At 54.1% G+C, this 12,526-nt stretch overlaps 1 protein-coding gene across 10 annotated transcripts in view; it reads right to left on the bottom strand.

Annotated features, from left to right (window-relative positions):
* LOC100348267 (signal transducer and activator of transcription 5B) overlaps positions 1–12,526 on the bottom strand; it is a 77,213-nt gene that overhangs the window by 5,359 nt on the left and 59,328 nt on the right. For all 10 annotated transcript variants that reach the window (XM_017349339.2, XM_070060683.1, XM_070060690.1 and 7 more), the window contains 11 exons: positions 10,840–10,970; positions 10,434–10,585; positions 9,801–9,956; positions 9,260–9,439; positions 8,837–8,924; positions 8,635–8,757; positions 6,969–7,061; positions 4,003–4,209; positions 2,698–2,792; positions 2,472–2,602; positions 1,493–1,663 (listed from right to left, as the gene is read on the bottom strand). In XM_017349339.2, coding sequence (XP_017204828.1) covers positions 1,493–1,663; positions 2,472–2,602; positions 2,698–2,792; positions 4,003–4,209; positions 6,969–7,061; positions 8,635–8,757; positions 8,837–8,924; positions 9,260–9,439; positions 9,801–9,956; positions 10,434–10,585; positions 10,840–10,970 — 1,527 coding nt within the window. The remainder of the gene's footprint in view (positions 1–1,492; positions 1,664–2,471; positions 2,603–2,697; positions 2,793–4,002; positions 4,210–6,968; positions 7,062–8,634; positions 8,758–8,836; positions 8,925–9,259; positions 9,440–9,800; positions 9,957–10,433; positions 10,586–10,839; positions 10,971–12,526) is intronic.

Genomic DNA, 12,526 nt, shown 5'->3' with positions numbered 1-12,526 from the left:
AGACACAGTGAGAGTCACAGAGAAAGAGGGAGAGACAGACAGAGTGGGATCTTCCATCTGCTGGTTCACTCCCAGATGGCCGCAACAGCCAGGACTGGGCCAAGCTGAAGCCAGGAGCTTCTTCCAAGTCTCCCATGTGGGAAGCAGGGTCCCAAGCACTTGAGCTATCTTCTGCTGATTTTCCCAGGCCATTAGTAGCAGGGAGCTGGATCGGAAGTGGAGCAGCAGGGACATGAACCAGTGCCCATATGGGATGACAGCGTTGTAGGCAGTGGCTTTAACTGCTACACCACAATGCTGGCCTGCCGAGGATATATTTTAACACAAAGAGACGAGACCAAGTCACGAAGATGCTGCATGGTAACTCAATCCCAAATCTACCTTGAACTCCAAGACCCAAAATGCCCTTGCTCTGGCCCCTGTCACTTTCTTCCTCCCGGGCGCTCACATGGGTTTTCACACCCCCCACTCCTCGCCCACAGCCAAGAGTTTTTGTATTTGCTCTCAGCCAGACGTCTCTTCTCTAGTCTGTATGGCCGGCTTCCTCACATCCAGGCTGTTCAAATTTTGCCTCCTTTAAGAAACTTTCCCCGGAACTTCTCTATCCTTTGCTTTGCTTTATTTTTGTTCAGAGCACCCACTACTAAATCCGCATTTGTTGACTTTCCACTCCTGGAGTGCAGCCTGTACACAGGAAGTGCTCGCTAAGTGCTGGCGGCGGACGCGGGAGAACGCGCCTCGCAGAGAGGAGGCGCAGTCCCTGAAGTGTTCAGAGCGGAGCTCCAGATGAAAGGCCGCGTGCTGGGTCTTCTTTTTTATGCTTTTATGTGTTCTCTGAAGATTTGACAAGAAATACATAACACTTCTAGGCTCAGCAGACAGTAAAACCAGCTCTGTCTTGAAAAACTAAATTTTACCTTCCTAATTTCATTTGATCTAAGCTTGTATTGAAAGTAGCTTTTTGGGGCCAGCTCTGTGGCATAGTGGGTAAAGCTGCTGCCTGCAGTGCCGGCATCCCATATGGGCACCGGTTCGAGTCTCAGCTGCTCCACCTCCGATCCAGCTCTCTGCTATGGCCTGGGAAAGCAGTGGAAGATGGCCCAAGTGCTTGACCCCTTACATGGTGTGGGAGACTTGGAAGAAGCTCCTGGCTCCTCGGCTGTTGCAGACATTTTGGGAGTGAACCAGCAGATGGAAGACCTTTCTCTCTCTGCCTCTTCCTCTCTGTAACTCTACCTTTCAAATAATACATAAATAAATAAATCTTTAAAAAAAGGTAACAAGTTCCCTTTGATTTGGTATTTAGGATTGGTGACAGACTTGTTTCCTGGGTGACTGAAGAACACAGCCCAGGGTTGACAGCTGTCCTGGATAAGGCTCACTCAGCAGTGACTGAAGGCTAGTAGACTAGTGTGGGGGCTTCCATGTAAGAGAAAGACACACATACACACACACTCACAACAAAGTCAGATCAGAATGTGAACATCATTACCGGTGGCAGGCTCACAGGGAACGGGCGTGTAATACTTGGAGTACACTTCGTCTTTTGGCCGATCAGGAAACACATATATAAGGTAATTCAAGTCCCCCAAGCGGTCGGCCAGGGACCGGATGGAGAAGTCTCTGGTAGTAAATGGCATCAGATTCCAAAACATTCTTTCCTCTAGACCAAAACAGAACAGTCACACTCTACGTGTGGATCCTGAACAGGAAATCTTAAAACCCAAACACAATTCCAGTTCAAGCTTTCCATTAAAATGGTTCCACCAGAAATCTCCATTTTAAAATAACCACAGGTTGTCGTTTTTAAGTCCCCAGTAAATAAGCAGGTAACAGACACATCACTTCCTTCGAGAGCCAGTGGTCTCGGGCTATTTTAAGTCCAGACACTATCTTGTCATTCTCTGGAAGAAACCATTCTTAGGTCCCCCAATCCCAGCTTCTCTGTACACAGGCGTATCAGGGAGCTGCGTGACAAGCTCACAGCCAGGGGAAGGTTAGGAGCGATCCAGCCTCATGGTCACGAAAGACAAGCCAGCAAGCCACTCTCCTGAGGGTCAGGAAGCCACTAACATTCTTGGGTGGAAATGGTCAATGCTGATACCCTTATGCCAATGAGGATAGAGGAATAATTCAAATTACATATCCTCACTACTCTAAAGACCCAGATCATCGAAGCACTTCTTTGCTAAAATAAGCTCCAGGTTGCATAACAATAAGGCTCATATTTCAAAAGGGAAGCAGCTGAGATTCTGCCTAGATTGCCACTGTATTGCAGGCAGCCATGTCCTGGACAGACTTTCCTGCTTGCCCAAATCAGCAACTGTGTTCCCATGACACTCTTCACAGGCTGCTGCACCGCGGCCTGGCTCCCCGAAATACTGAAAGCTCAACAAAGCGTCTATTTTGCAGTAAGAGCAGATACAGTTGACTTTGGGCATAAAGCTCTTGAAAAAGGGAGAGGCACTCACGAGAATCAAACTTCCAAGCAATGGTGATGCCACCGATTTCCGAGTCGCTGAATCTCAGGAGGAAGGTCCCATCTGGCTTGTTGATGAGTAAGTCATGGGCCTGTTGCTTGTTCACAAAACCCAGAATCGCCCTGGATCACAAAGAGCAAAGGAGCAGAAGCAGAGTATAGGAATGCCGAGAAGAAGGCTCTCCCATGGTGCTGACTTAGGAAATGATGATTCTCACCCATCGTTCCAATGAGGCTTGAGATGCTTTTTCAACACTTCCATCACCCCGTCAAACCACTGCCAGAAGGTGTAATTTCGTCCTGGCAAGTTCTCCTGCGTGGAGATACAATAATGAACACAAGGAAGCAAGAGTAACACTTGGAATATGGCCCATGAGTGCATATACTTTAACTAGGAAAACCAAATGGAGAACACGCGTTGGGACATCAGGAGCCCCCAAATGGTCTGCCTGCCTGAGTTTTACCAAATGGCCAGAAAATGGAAGACATGAAAGGAGGGAAGAAAAAAATACCAAGGTTCCACTGCCAGCACCGAGTGGACCCTGCTACCACCAGTTCCACCTGGATCGATACCAACCAGTCCTGGCCCACCAGCGGCCTCCTGTCACCTGGGAATGTCTGAAATGCAGTTTCAAGCCCCAGCTCAGATCTGCCGACTCACAGCCTGCATCTGAACAGCATGCCCGGCTGATGCATAAATTTAGACCATGCTGTCGCAAGGCTGCAGAGGCCCCATCACACAGAGGTTCCCCACGGTTATCAGCAAGTTGCTGCTATATGACTCCATTTAAGGCAGAGGTGTTACTGCCATGGCAGAGAGACCACTGGGACCGCCTGCTTTCCTGATCCAGCATCCTCTGACTGTCTGCGAGCCTGCTGGCCAGCTTGTTAGTACAGATCACTGCCAGGATAGAGGGACTGGGAGCTCTCTGAATTAAGGGCCAACACACAACCATTTGTGGCGTGGGAGGTGCAAGAAAAGAGACAAAAATTAAATTTAAAACTAACGAGAGATCCGACAGTTGACACTGGAATTAACTGGTGCTGGGGAATTAACCAGTTCCTTCGTCAGCAACCTTGCAGGACACATGAGGGAATGCCAGCGAGTGAGGGGGACGGAACCAGGGACTGTGACCGCCTTGGCTTTGTTCATCAAGAGCTATGTGGGTATTTGCTTTGCTGTTTCCTTCAGAAAGCTCAGCTTACTCACATATGCAAACATGCGCTTTTCTAGAGACTGGGGTAACTCTTACGGTGTCCATCTACTCAGGAGCTCCTATTAGTTTGGGTATACTTTATCAGAAATACCAGGAGCAAGGGTCCAGGGCAGGGAGGCTCCCGCAGACGTCTGGTTTGGAGGGGCTAACCTAAGGGCAGCTGACGGTCCGAGCCCTCACCCTGTTGAACTGGGACCAGGACACGGACATGCTGCTGTCGTCCTCCAGGTAGGAGACAGGGTGGGGACGCCCGACTGCGAGCTGGGGGAGGCAGGACAGGGCGGGTGGTCCCAGGCAGGCCCTCACCCTGTTGAACTGGGACCAGGACACGGACATGCTGCTGTAGTCCTCCAGGTGGCCGCTGCTGCTGTTGAACAGCTTCTGCGCCAGGAACACCAGGTTCTCCTTGGTCAGGCCCCGGTTGCTCTGCACCTCGGCCTTGAATTTCATGTTGAGCGCCTCGCACAGCTGCGGCCACAGCACTTTGTCAGGCACGGCGAATGGCACTCTGCCCTGGGAGGAGCGAAGCCAGAGCCGTATGAGAGAACAGCTGCATGATTTATTCCCTTCAAGCCGCCAAAGAGAAACAGCGACGGCTGGAAGTAGTTACAAACATCTGGGCTGCCAGGCCCGAGGGCAGTCAGACTTTCTTGGGGTGAGCAGTGCTGTGAAATTCAGAGGGTTCCATTTTACCTTCTTCACGCACAACCACCAGGTGGCCTCCCTGCTGTCTGAGCTGCTTTGTAATGAGCTGCTGAACCTACAGCCCAGTGAGGGCCTGAGACCATGACAGCAAAACCTAACCAAGGTTTGGGTCTTACACTGCAAGCTCACTGGGAATCTGGAAGTCGGAAAGACTGGTTCTCTAGGTGCAGAGAGAGTGTGTGTGCACACACTTCATGAATGTGGACGCTCAGCTCTAACACTTGCCCTGGAAATCACCTGCCCAGACCTCCTGTTCAGAGTGAAACAGTGTGGCATGGAAGAGTGGAAAACACCAGATAAAGCACTTTATCAGAGAACATATAGGTTGGCATATGACTGTTTAATAAATGGTTTTTAAAATCCCATTCAGCCACAATAATTCATTTTAATTGTTATATAGTTTTTGAGTAGGTAATTCCTTCACAAGATACAAAATTCAAAATGTACATTAAATGTATACAGTGAGGGCCTGGCACTGTGGTTTAGTGGGTAAAGCTGCAGCCTGCAGTGCTGGCATCCCATATGGGCGCCGGTTCAAGTCCCGGCTGCTCCACTTCTGATCCAGCTCTCTGCTATGGCCTGGGAAAGCAGTGGAAGGTGGCCCAAGTCCTTGGGCCTCTGCACTCATGTGAAAGACCCCAAGGAAGCTCCTGGCTCCTGGCTTTGGATCAGCACAGCTCCAACCATTGCGGTCATCTGGGGAGTGAACCAGCTGATGGAAGACCTCTCTCTCTCTGCCTCCCCTTTTCTCTCTGTGTAACTCTGACTTTCAAGTAAAATAAACAAATCTTTAAAAAAAATGTATACAGTGAAGTCACACCCCCATCTCTGCCTCCAGTGAGCCAGGTCCTCTCCTCAAAGCCACCTAAGTCTAGTTTCTTGTGAATAAGGCCAAAAATCTGAGCGTATGTCACAAAATCTGTGGAAAATGGAATGAAAAGATGTTTGTTTTGATGCAAAAAAGTTTGAGATCCATGCATAGTTTTTTCATGATACACATTTTCCATGAACTTTCTGAAGACTCCAGGTATTAAATACCAGCAATTATAGTTTCTTTTTTCCTTTTCTCCCCTGCATAAATCCCTATGTTCTGAATCTCCTTTGTTTCACCTAATGCTATATGTATGTGGGAGAGCTGGGGTCAGTAGGTAACGAAACCCCTCACTTTCACAGGGTGGGGTGGAGAGAAGGCGGGCAGTGGGCCCAGATCCACAGGAAATGTAAGGTGGGGGTTCTGCTGCAAGCTGGGTGGATACGGCTAATGATTCTATGCCGTGTGTTTCGAAATAGCTGGGAGACAGGATTTCTAGTGTTCTGATCACAAAAGGATGGTGAGTGTTTGGGGGGATGCACATGCTGCTGTCCCTGACTTGAGCGCTGCACCATGGATACCTGTACCAAGACATCTACCCTGTCACTATGTACCGCCACTAGGTGTCAATTAAAAAGAAAAAAGAAAGAACTTCTTCTTCGTGTATGGCTGCTAAATACTTTGCAATATGGGGCCAATAAAATCTATTTCACCAGTTCCTGCTAAAGGGCAGAGCAGCTTCTGATCTTTAGGTGCCACAAACAATGCTGCCAGGCACACGTGTCAACCGACACACATGCACACACGGTGCAACAAGAAACTCCAAGAATTTCTTTATTTTAAAATAGCGTAATTTGTTACACAAGTCATTAACACAACTGAAAATGTGCAAAGTGCTTATTTACCTAGGCAACCTACTTAATTATAGGTTGCAGGAGATGTAGGGGCTGAGATCTGCTGGCAGGCAGAGAAGGAAATGAGGAAAGACGTAACAGTCTTATACGGGAAGTTTAGAGGGACAAGATGTAGGCAGAGATTTGTAAAAAGGAGTCTAAACTCAAGGTTTGGTAAAATCTCATAAAAAACTTGGCTTTGCAGTAAAATACTCTTCTCTACAGTGGAATGCTGGGAAGGCAGGAGAGAAGGGCACGCATTTGTGCACGCGTTATGCACTCATCCCTGCCGAAATCCACAGCACGCAGATCTCTGCCCTGCAGTGCTGTGAAGATGTGGGTCAAGCAGCACGCTAGCGGCACGCAGGTGCCCAGATCTAGAAACTTCCCTTTTTCCTTTAGACAAAGCTTCTCGTTTTCACGAGGGACTAGGAACAAATCACAGAATCTGAAATCTGAAAGGACATTTGACGTCATCCTCATTTATTGGAAGGGAGATGACAGGAGGGAACTGCAGCGAGAATGAACTTCCAGAAGGAACCGGGAGGCCCACACCCCATTCATGTCAAACCGAAGGACTCTGGACGCAGTCTGCTGAGGATGGCCTCAGCAGCAAGAATCTCCTGTGTCAGCGAACACATCTCCCCAATGCCACCACAGCACGTCACTGTCCCTGTGCTGCGGTCACTGGCTGGAAACGTGATTCTAGGGAGGTGAGGTGACTCCCCCACAATCAGGCCTGTACGCTTCCCACGGTCTTTCTATTCTGCCTTCTGCTGTGCTTATTTGGTGGAGGGGGAAAATCAGACTCAGGACACTAGCACCAAGACCTTGAGAACCTCAGACCCCAGGAACCCACTCACAGGCTCGGCAAAAGCATTGTCCCAGAGAACGGTGGCTGTCGCGTTGTTGTCCTGGCTGCCATGAACGATCACCACCACGGGGAGTGACAGGGTCTGAAAAGACACAGGAGAAGGCTGAGCGCCTGTGACCTCCAGTTCCTCCCCCGTCACAGCTCCCCTTCTCCAAGACTCAGGAGGTGTCACCCCCACACACCGATCCGAGTGGCTCCAGGGATAATTTGACTTCTCATGCCAGCAGTCTTAGATATTTTATTTAAAAGTGCTGTTGTGGGACTGGTACTGTGGTGTAGAGGGCTAAGCCTGGCCACCTGCAATACCAGCATCCCATACAGGCACTGGTTTGAGTCCCGGCAGCTCTGTTTCTGATCCAACTCCCTGCTGATCTGCCTGGGAAAGCAGTGGAAGATGGCCCAAGTATTTTGGCCCCTGCTACCCATATTGGAGACCTGAATGAAGTTCCTGGCTCCTGGCTTCAGCCTGGCCCAGACCCAGCCATTGCACCCATTTGGGGAATGAACCAGTGGATGGAAGATCTCTCTTTGTTTCTAACTCTTTCAAATAAATAAAAGACATCTATTTTTTTTAATGGTGATGTTGCATGGATATTTCTGAAAGGTGGAATGAGTGTGTCAAAGGTACATGGGAGGGCCAGCGCTGTGGCATAGCAGGTAAAAGCCGCTGCCTGCAGTGTTGGCATCACATATGGGCACTGGTTCAAGACCCAGCTGCTCCACTTCTGATCCAGCTCTCTGCTATGAACTGGGAAAGCAGTAGAAGATGGCCCAGGCTGGCGCCATGGCTCACTAGGCTAATCCTCCGTCTTGTGGCACTGGCACACTGGGTTCTAGTCCCGGTCGGGGTGCCAGATTCTGTCCCAGTTGCCCTTCTTCCAGGCCAGCTCTCTGCTGTGGCCAGGGAGTGCAGTAGAGGATGGCCCAAGTACTTGGGCCCTGCACCCCATGGGAGACCAGGATAAGTACCTGGCTCCTGCCATCGGATCAGTGCGGTGCGCCGGCCGCAGCGCGCCGGCCACGGTGGCCATTGGAGGGTGAACCAATGGCAAAGGAAGACCTTTCTCTCTGTCTCTCTCTCTCACTGTCTACTCTGCCTGTCAAAAAATTAAAAAAAAATAAATTAAAAAAAAAAAGATGGCCCAAGGGCTTGGGCCCCTGCACCCATGTTGGGGACCCAGAGGAAGCTCCTGGCCCTGGATCGGCGCAGCTCCGGCTGGTGCGGCTGATTGGGGAGTGAACCAGCAGATGGAAGCCCTCTCTCTCTCTGCCTTTCCTTCTCTCTCTGTGTAACTCTTTCAAATAAATTAAAAAAATTCTTATAAAAAAAGGTACACGGAGAACGAGAAAGAGAAAAGTGTAAGAGTGTGCAAAGACCTCTGGGAAATAAGTGACAGATGCTCGGCACTCACTCTAGGACTATTTCTCAGACTCTGTCTGGCTGATGGTGCCGGTGACTCACCTTACCTATCCTAGCTGTGTCCATTTGTTATGTGTTTTCATGTCCTAAGAGAGTCTAAGGGATACAGCTCTGAGCACGAGGGCTCCTGTTTCCTGTGTGCTGGCAGAGATGGAAGATAACCAAGGGATGAAAACAACTCTGAGGGAAAAACAAACGGATGAACCCCGACACAAGCAGCTGAGCGAGGCCTCACCTTGACCTGAAATACCAGCTCATTCCCCCCAACGCTGAACTGTGATTCAAACAGGATGGTAAATTTTTCTTCTGTCACCGACTCCGCTCCACGGCGGTCGGACCTCTTGATTCGTTTCAGGGACTGCAAAAGGGAAACCCAAGATGATAAAGGCCCCCAAACAACTGGGGAAAATCCATCCTTCCCCTTCTCCTATCCTCACCATGTTCCTGAAGTGGGCGCTGAGGGTGCCAGTGGCTTGGTGATATTCCATGACACAGCAGTTGTTCAGGATCTCGCCGCTGCACTCGCTGCAAGCAGAGAGAGCCAGCTCCACATCCACACCACGACTCAGCACACAGGGGGCAGAGGCAAGAGACGGGGCAGGAGGACAGGAGAAGGTTGCCATGGATGACGTGATTCAGAGGAAACATTAGCTGTGCAAACACACAGTAGCTGTCTTGAGTGCATCCCTGCTAAACGACACAAAAAGCGCAGCATCTTCACAGAACGTCCTGTGTTCTTTCTCTAATGAACGAGAGGCCAGAAGGGACAACAGGGATCTGATCCAGGAGGCAGCGGTACTTTCTTCCCATCACAAGCACAGAGCAAAGCAGCAAGGGGCGAAGAGCAGGGGCAGAATTACTTGCGGGTGTTCTCGTTCTTGAGCAGGGACTTGGCCTGCTGCTCACTGATGATGGTGGCCTTCACCTGGGGGGGGTTCATGTGCACGTTCAGCTTCCCGCCCACCAGCAGGCGCACGGTGGCCGCGAACTTGGTCTGGGTCTTCAGGACCTGTGGGGGCTGCTTCTCGATGATGAATGTGCTGCAGGTGACACAGGGACAGGCGTGAGACACAGCCTCGGGGAGGGGACGCGCCACCCCTGGGGCTCAGCAGATGAAGGAAGGGCACGTGGCCCGGGCCCCTTTCCCACGAGACCACGGGGAGGGAGCTGGGGAGACGGCAGGGAGACGCAGGGTCCAAGAGCATCTCTTGTGGGGTCTGGCAACAGACACTGGGCCAGAGCAGCAGAGCTACAGGAGATGGGGTGGGAAGCAGGTGTGAGGCAGCGTGAGAAGGGTCTGAGGCGGAGACCTGGGCAGGACGGCACCACTGCTCCCACATGCCAACCCCCCCGGAAGCCCCCCCCACCCCACGCTGGGCGTGGCCGAGAGGCGGAGGCCACCTGGTCACCAGGGCAGAGATGATGTCCGTGATGGTGGCGTTGACCTCGGCCAGCATCTCCTCCACGGGGCCGGGGATGGGCAGCTGCTGGCAGAGGTGCTCGGCTCTGCGGATTTGCTGCCGGTTCTGCCAGATGATCTCAGCCAACTTCTCACACCTGCAGGAGCCCAGGCCACAGGAGCACATTGGCTTCCCCCACTTCCCAGGCCAGAGGCTGGGAGGCTCCAGACTGGGGACCCCATCCCCAGGACCCGGCTCCACCCCCAGGGGGTGGGGGCCTAACCGCTCCTCCCTTGGAGAGGGCAGAGCAGGCGGCCTGCCTTCTAGAAGCGCAGAGAAGCCAGGAGGGGCAGGGCGGTCTCAGCTTGGGCCCAGGCAGCCCGAGGGTCAAGGATCCTCTGCACACCTGGCCCAGCCTCACCTCCACAGGATGCCCTCGCCCGGGTGGGGTGGGGGTGGGGCACAGGGTAGGGGACTGAAGTCTGCAAAAGGAATAGGCCCCCGGGAAACACCGGTGGCCCAGACAGTGGGGCCTGCAGCACGGGCCGAGGGAGGAGGCAGAAGAGGCAGCTGGCTTGACCAGCATGGCCTGGCCCCTGGCCCCTGGCCCCGCCTGCCTGCTCCCCGCGCGCACCAGGACTGCAGCACGTCCAGGCTGCCCTCAGGGGGCCCTCCGTTGCCGGCCAGCTGCTGCCGCCGCTTCCACTGGATCAGCTCGTCGTCCAGGATGATCGTCTGCTGCTTCCGCAGCAGCTGCAGGGTCTTCTGGTGCTTCTCGGCCAGCTCCTGCGGGGGAGGGGGAGGGGCAGCAGCCCTGCTGGGCTCCCAGACGATGGCCTGGACAGGACCCCCCGAAATGCAGGGCCTGGCACGGGCCCAGGCCCCCCTCTCCAGACCTGTGCCCCCCACCCCAAAGAAGAAGGATCTGGCCTCCTGCTCCCCAGGGCCCTGCCCTTGTCCTGGGCCCCTCCCCCATCTGGCTCCCGGAGACCCCGCCGCGGTGCTCCAGCCCGGGTGCAGAGGGGCGCAGAGCCACTCACCACGCGGTACTGCTGCAGTGTCTGGGCCTCACGCTGCAGCCAGGCCTCCAGGGACACCTGCTTCTGCTGCAGGGTCGTCTCCCTGCTCAGCCGCTCCTGGGGGTTCAGCTGGGCCAGCTGCGCAAACTGGGCTAGAGGAGGCGACACCACACCCATGGCCATCACCTCCCGGTGTTCGGCACGAAGCCCCCAGACCCCACTCAACTGGCCTGGGGCCAGACCCTCGAAGGCCAGACCTCCCAGCAGCGGCAGGTCGGGCTCCTGCCAGCCCTGGGTGCCGGAGGCGAACGGGCTCCCTAGAAGGCAGTGCCTGCCTCCGCTCACCAGGCTCCTGATGGGTTCTCCTCTGGGGGTGGGGGTGGGCACTCAGAGCACGCCTGAGGGGACCCCTGTGTGGCCTCTTCCCCACCCCACAGCGCTGGCTGCCCAGCCCTCCTCAGCGGGACGCTGGCCTGGGCCGGCCTCGGGTTGGAAGTGAGCCCTGGCGTTCACTAGCTGGCTGAACTTGGGCAAGCAGCTGGGCCTCCTGTGCCTCAGTTTCCCCGTGTGGGAAATGGAGACTCCTGGTACCTGCCTCAGTGGGTTGCTGTGGAGATGAACTATCTCATGATACAGAAAATACTCAAGAAAACACTTGGCCCACCCAAGTTCTGGGCAGATTCGTTCTCGTGGACGGGAGAAAGGACAGCAGTGGCCAGGTGACAGGGACAAGCAGAGCCCAGCCCCCACCTCACAGGGGAGGCCTCCTGGGAGGCCCCGCGCCCCGGCTTGGTCTCATCTCCTGAGCACAGGCTGGTCTCTGCACAGGAGGAGGAGTCCCCAGGTGCTGCAAGGAGCCCCAGTCGGCTGTCCAGGGCGGGTCCCTGTCAGCTCCGCCCACCACCAGGTGAGACAGACAGCAAAGGCGGAGACACCCTGCACCCAGGCCTGCTGGCAACAGGAGATCTCCTTGGGAAAGGGGCTCAGCTGCTCTCCACCTTGCTGGAGGACCCCCCCCCCCCCAGGGCGGGAACAGGGCAAGAGGGAGGTCTCATGACCCCATTCAAAACGGCTGTGATGAAACCCTCAGACCCAGGGGAGGAGAAACGGGAGAACGAGGAGCACCTGTGGGTCTCCAACCTGGCTCAGAAGTCAATATTTGCCCAGGTAAAGCCTCCTGCACGCCCTCCCCTGTGGGGAGCCCCCCCACCCCAGGGCAGCCGCCCTGGCCACAGGGGACGCCTCCCTCCCAGAGCCTCAGGAGCTCCTGGTGGCCTCTGAGGGCCATGTCACATGGACCTCGTCCCTGCCTCATGGAACACACAAGCTGGGACAGACCAAAGCCACTCAGCCAGCCAGCAGCAGCCCACAGCTGCAACTCAGAAATCGGCTTCCAACTCTGGGGCGTGGACACTGCGCAGTGACCCACTTAGCGGTCTCCTGGCAATTGGCAGAAGCTTCTGGAAGAGGCCAGGGAGACCTGAGGCAACTGCTGGGCTCCCTGGGGGGCTCTGAGCGCCCCCTGCTCACACAGGTGCACAGTTGTGCCTCTCCTGGGGGAGGCAGATAAGCGAGGCTGAACACACACTGCCCTGAGGGAACAAACCCAGACTCCACTCCAGGCCTAACCCATCCTTGGGAACAGAAAACCCAGGTTCGGGACCACAAAAGCCGTCAACGGTCACAGGACTCTCGCGGACATGATGTG

This window comes from Oryctolagus cuniculus, chromosome 17 (assembly GCF_964237555.1).
Source record: "Oryctolagus cuniculus chromosome 17, mOryCun1.1, whole genome shotgun sequence".
NCBI classification, from domain to species: Eukaryota; Metazoa; Chordata; class Mammalia; order Lagomorpha; family Leporidae; genus Oryctolagus; species Oryctolagus cuniculus.
Note: the sequence above shows the minus strand (reverse complement) of the source record. Positions and strands in the feature narration are given on the sequence as shown.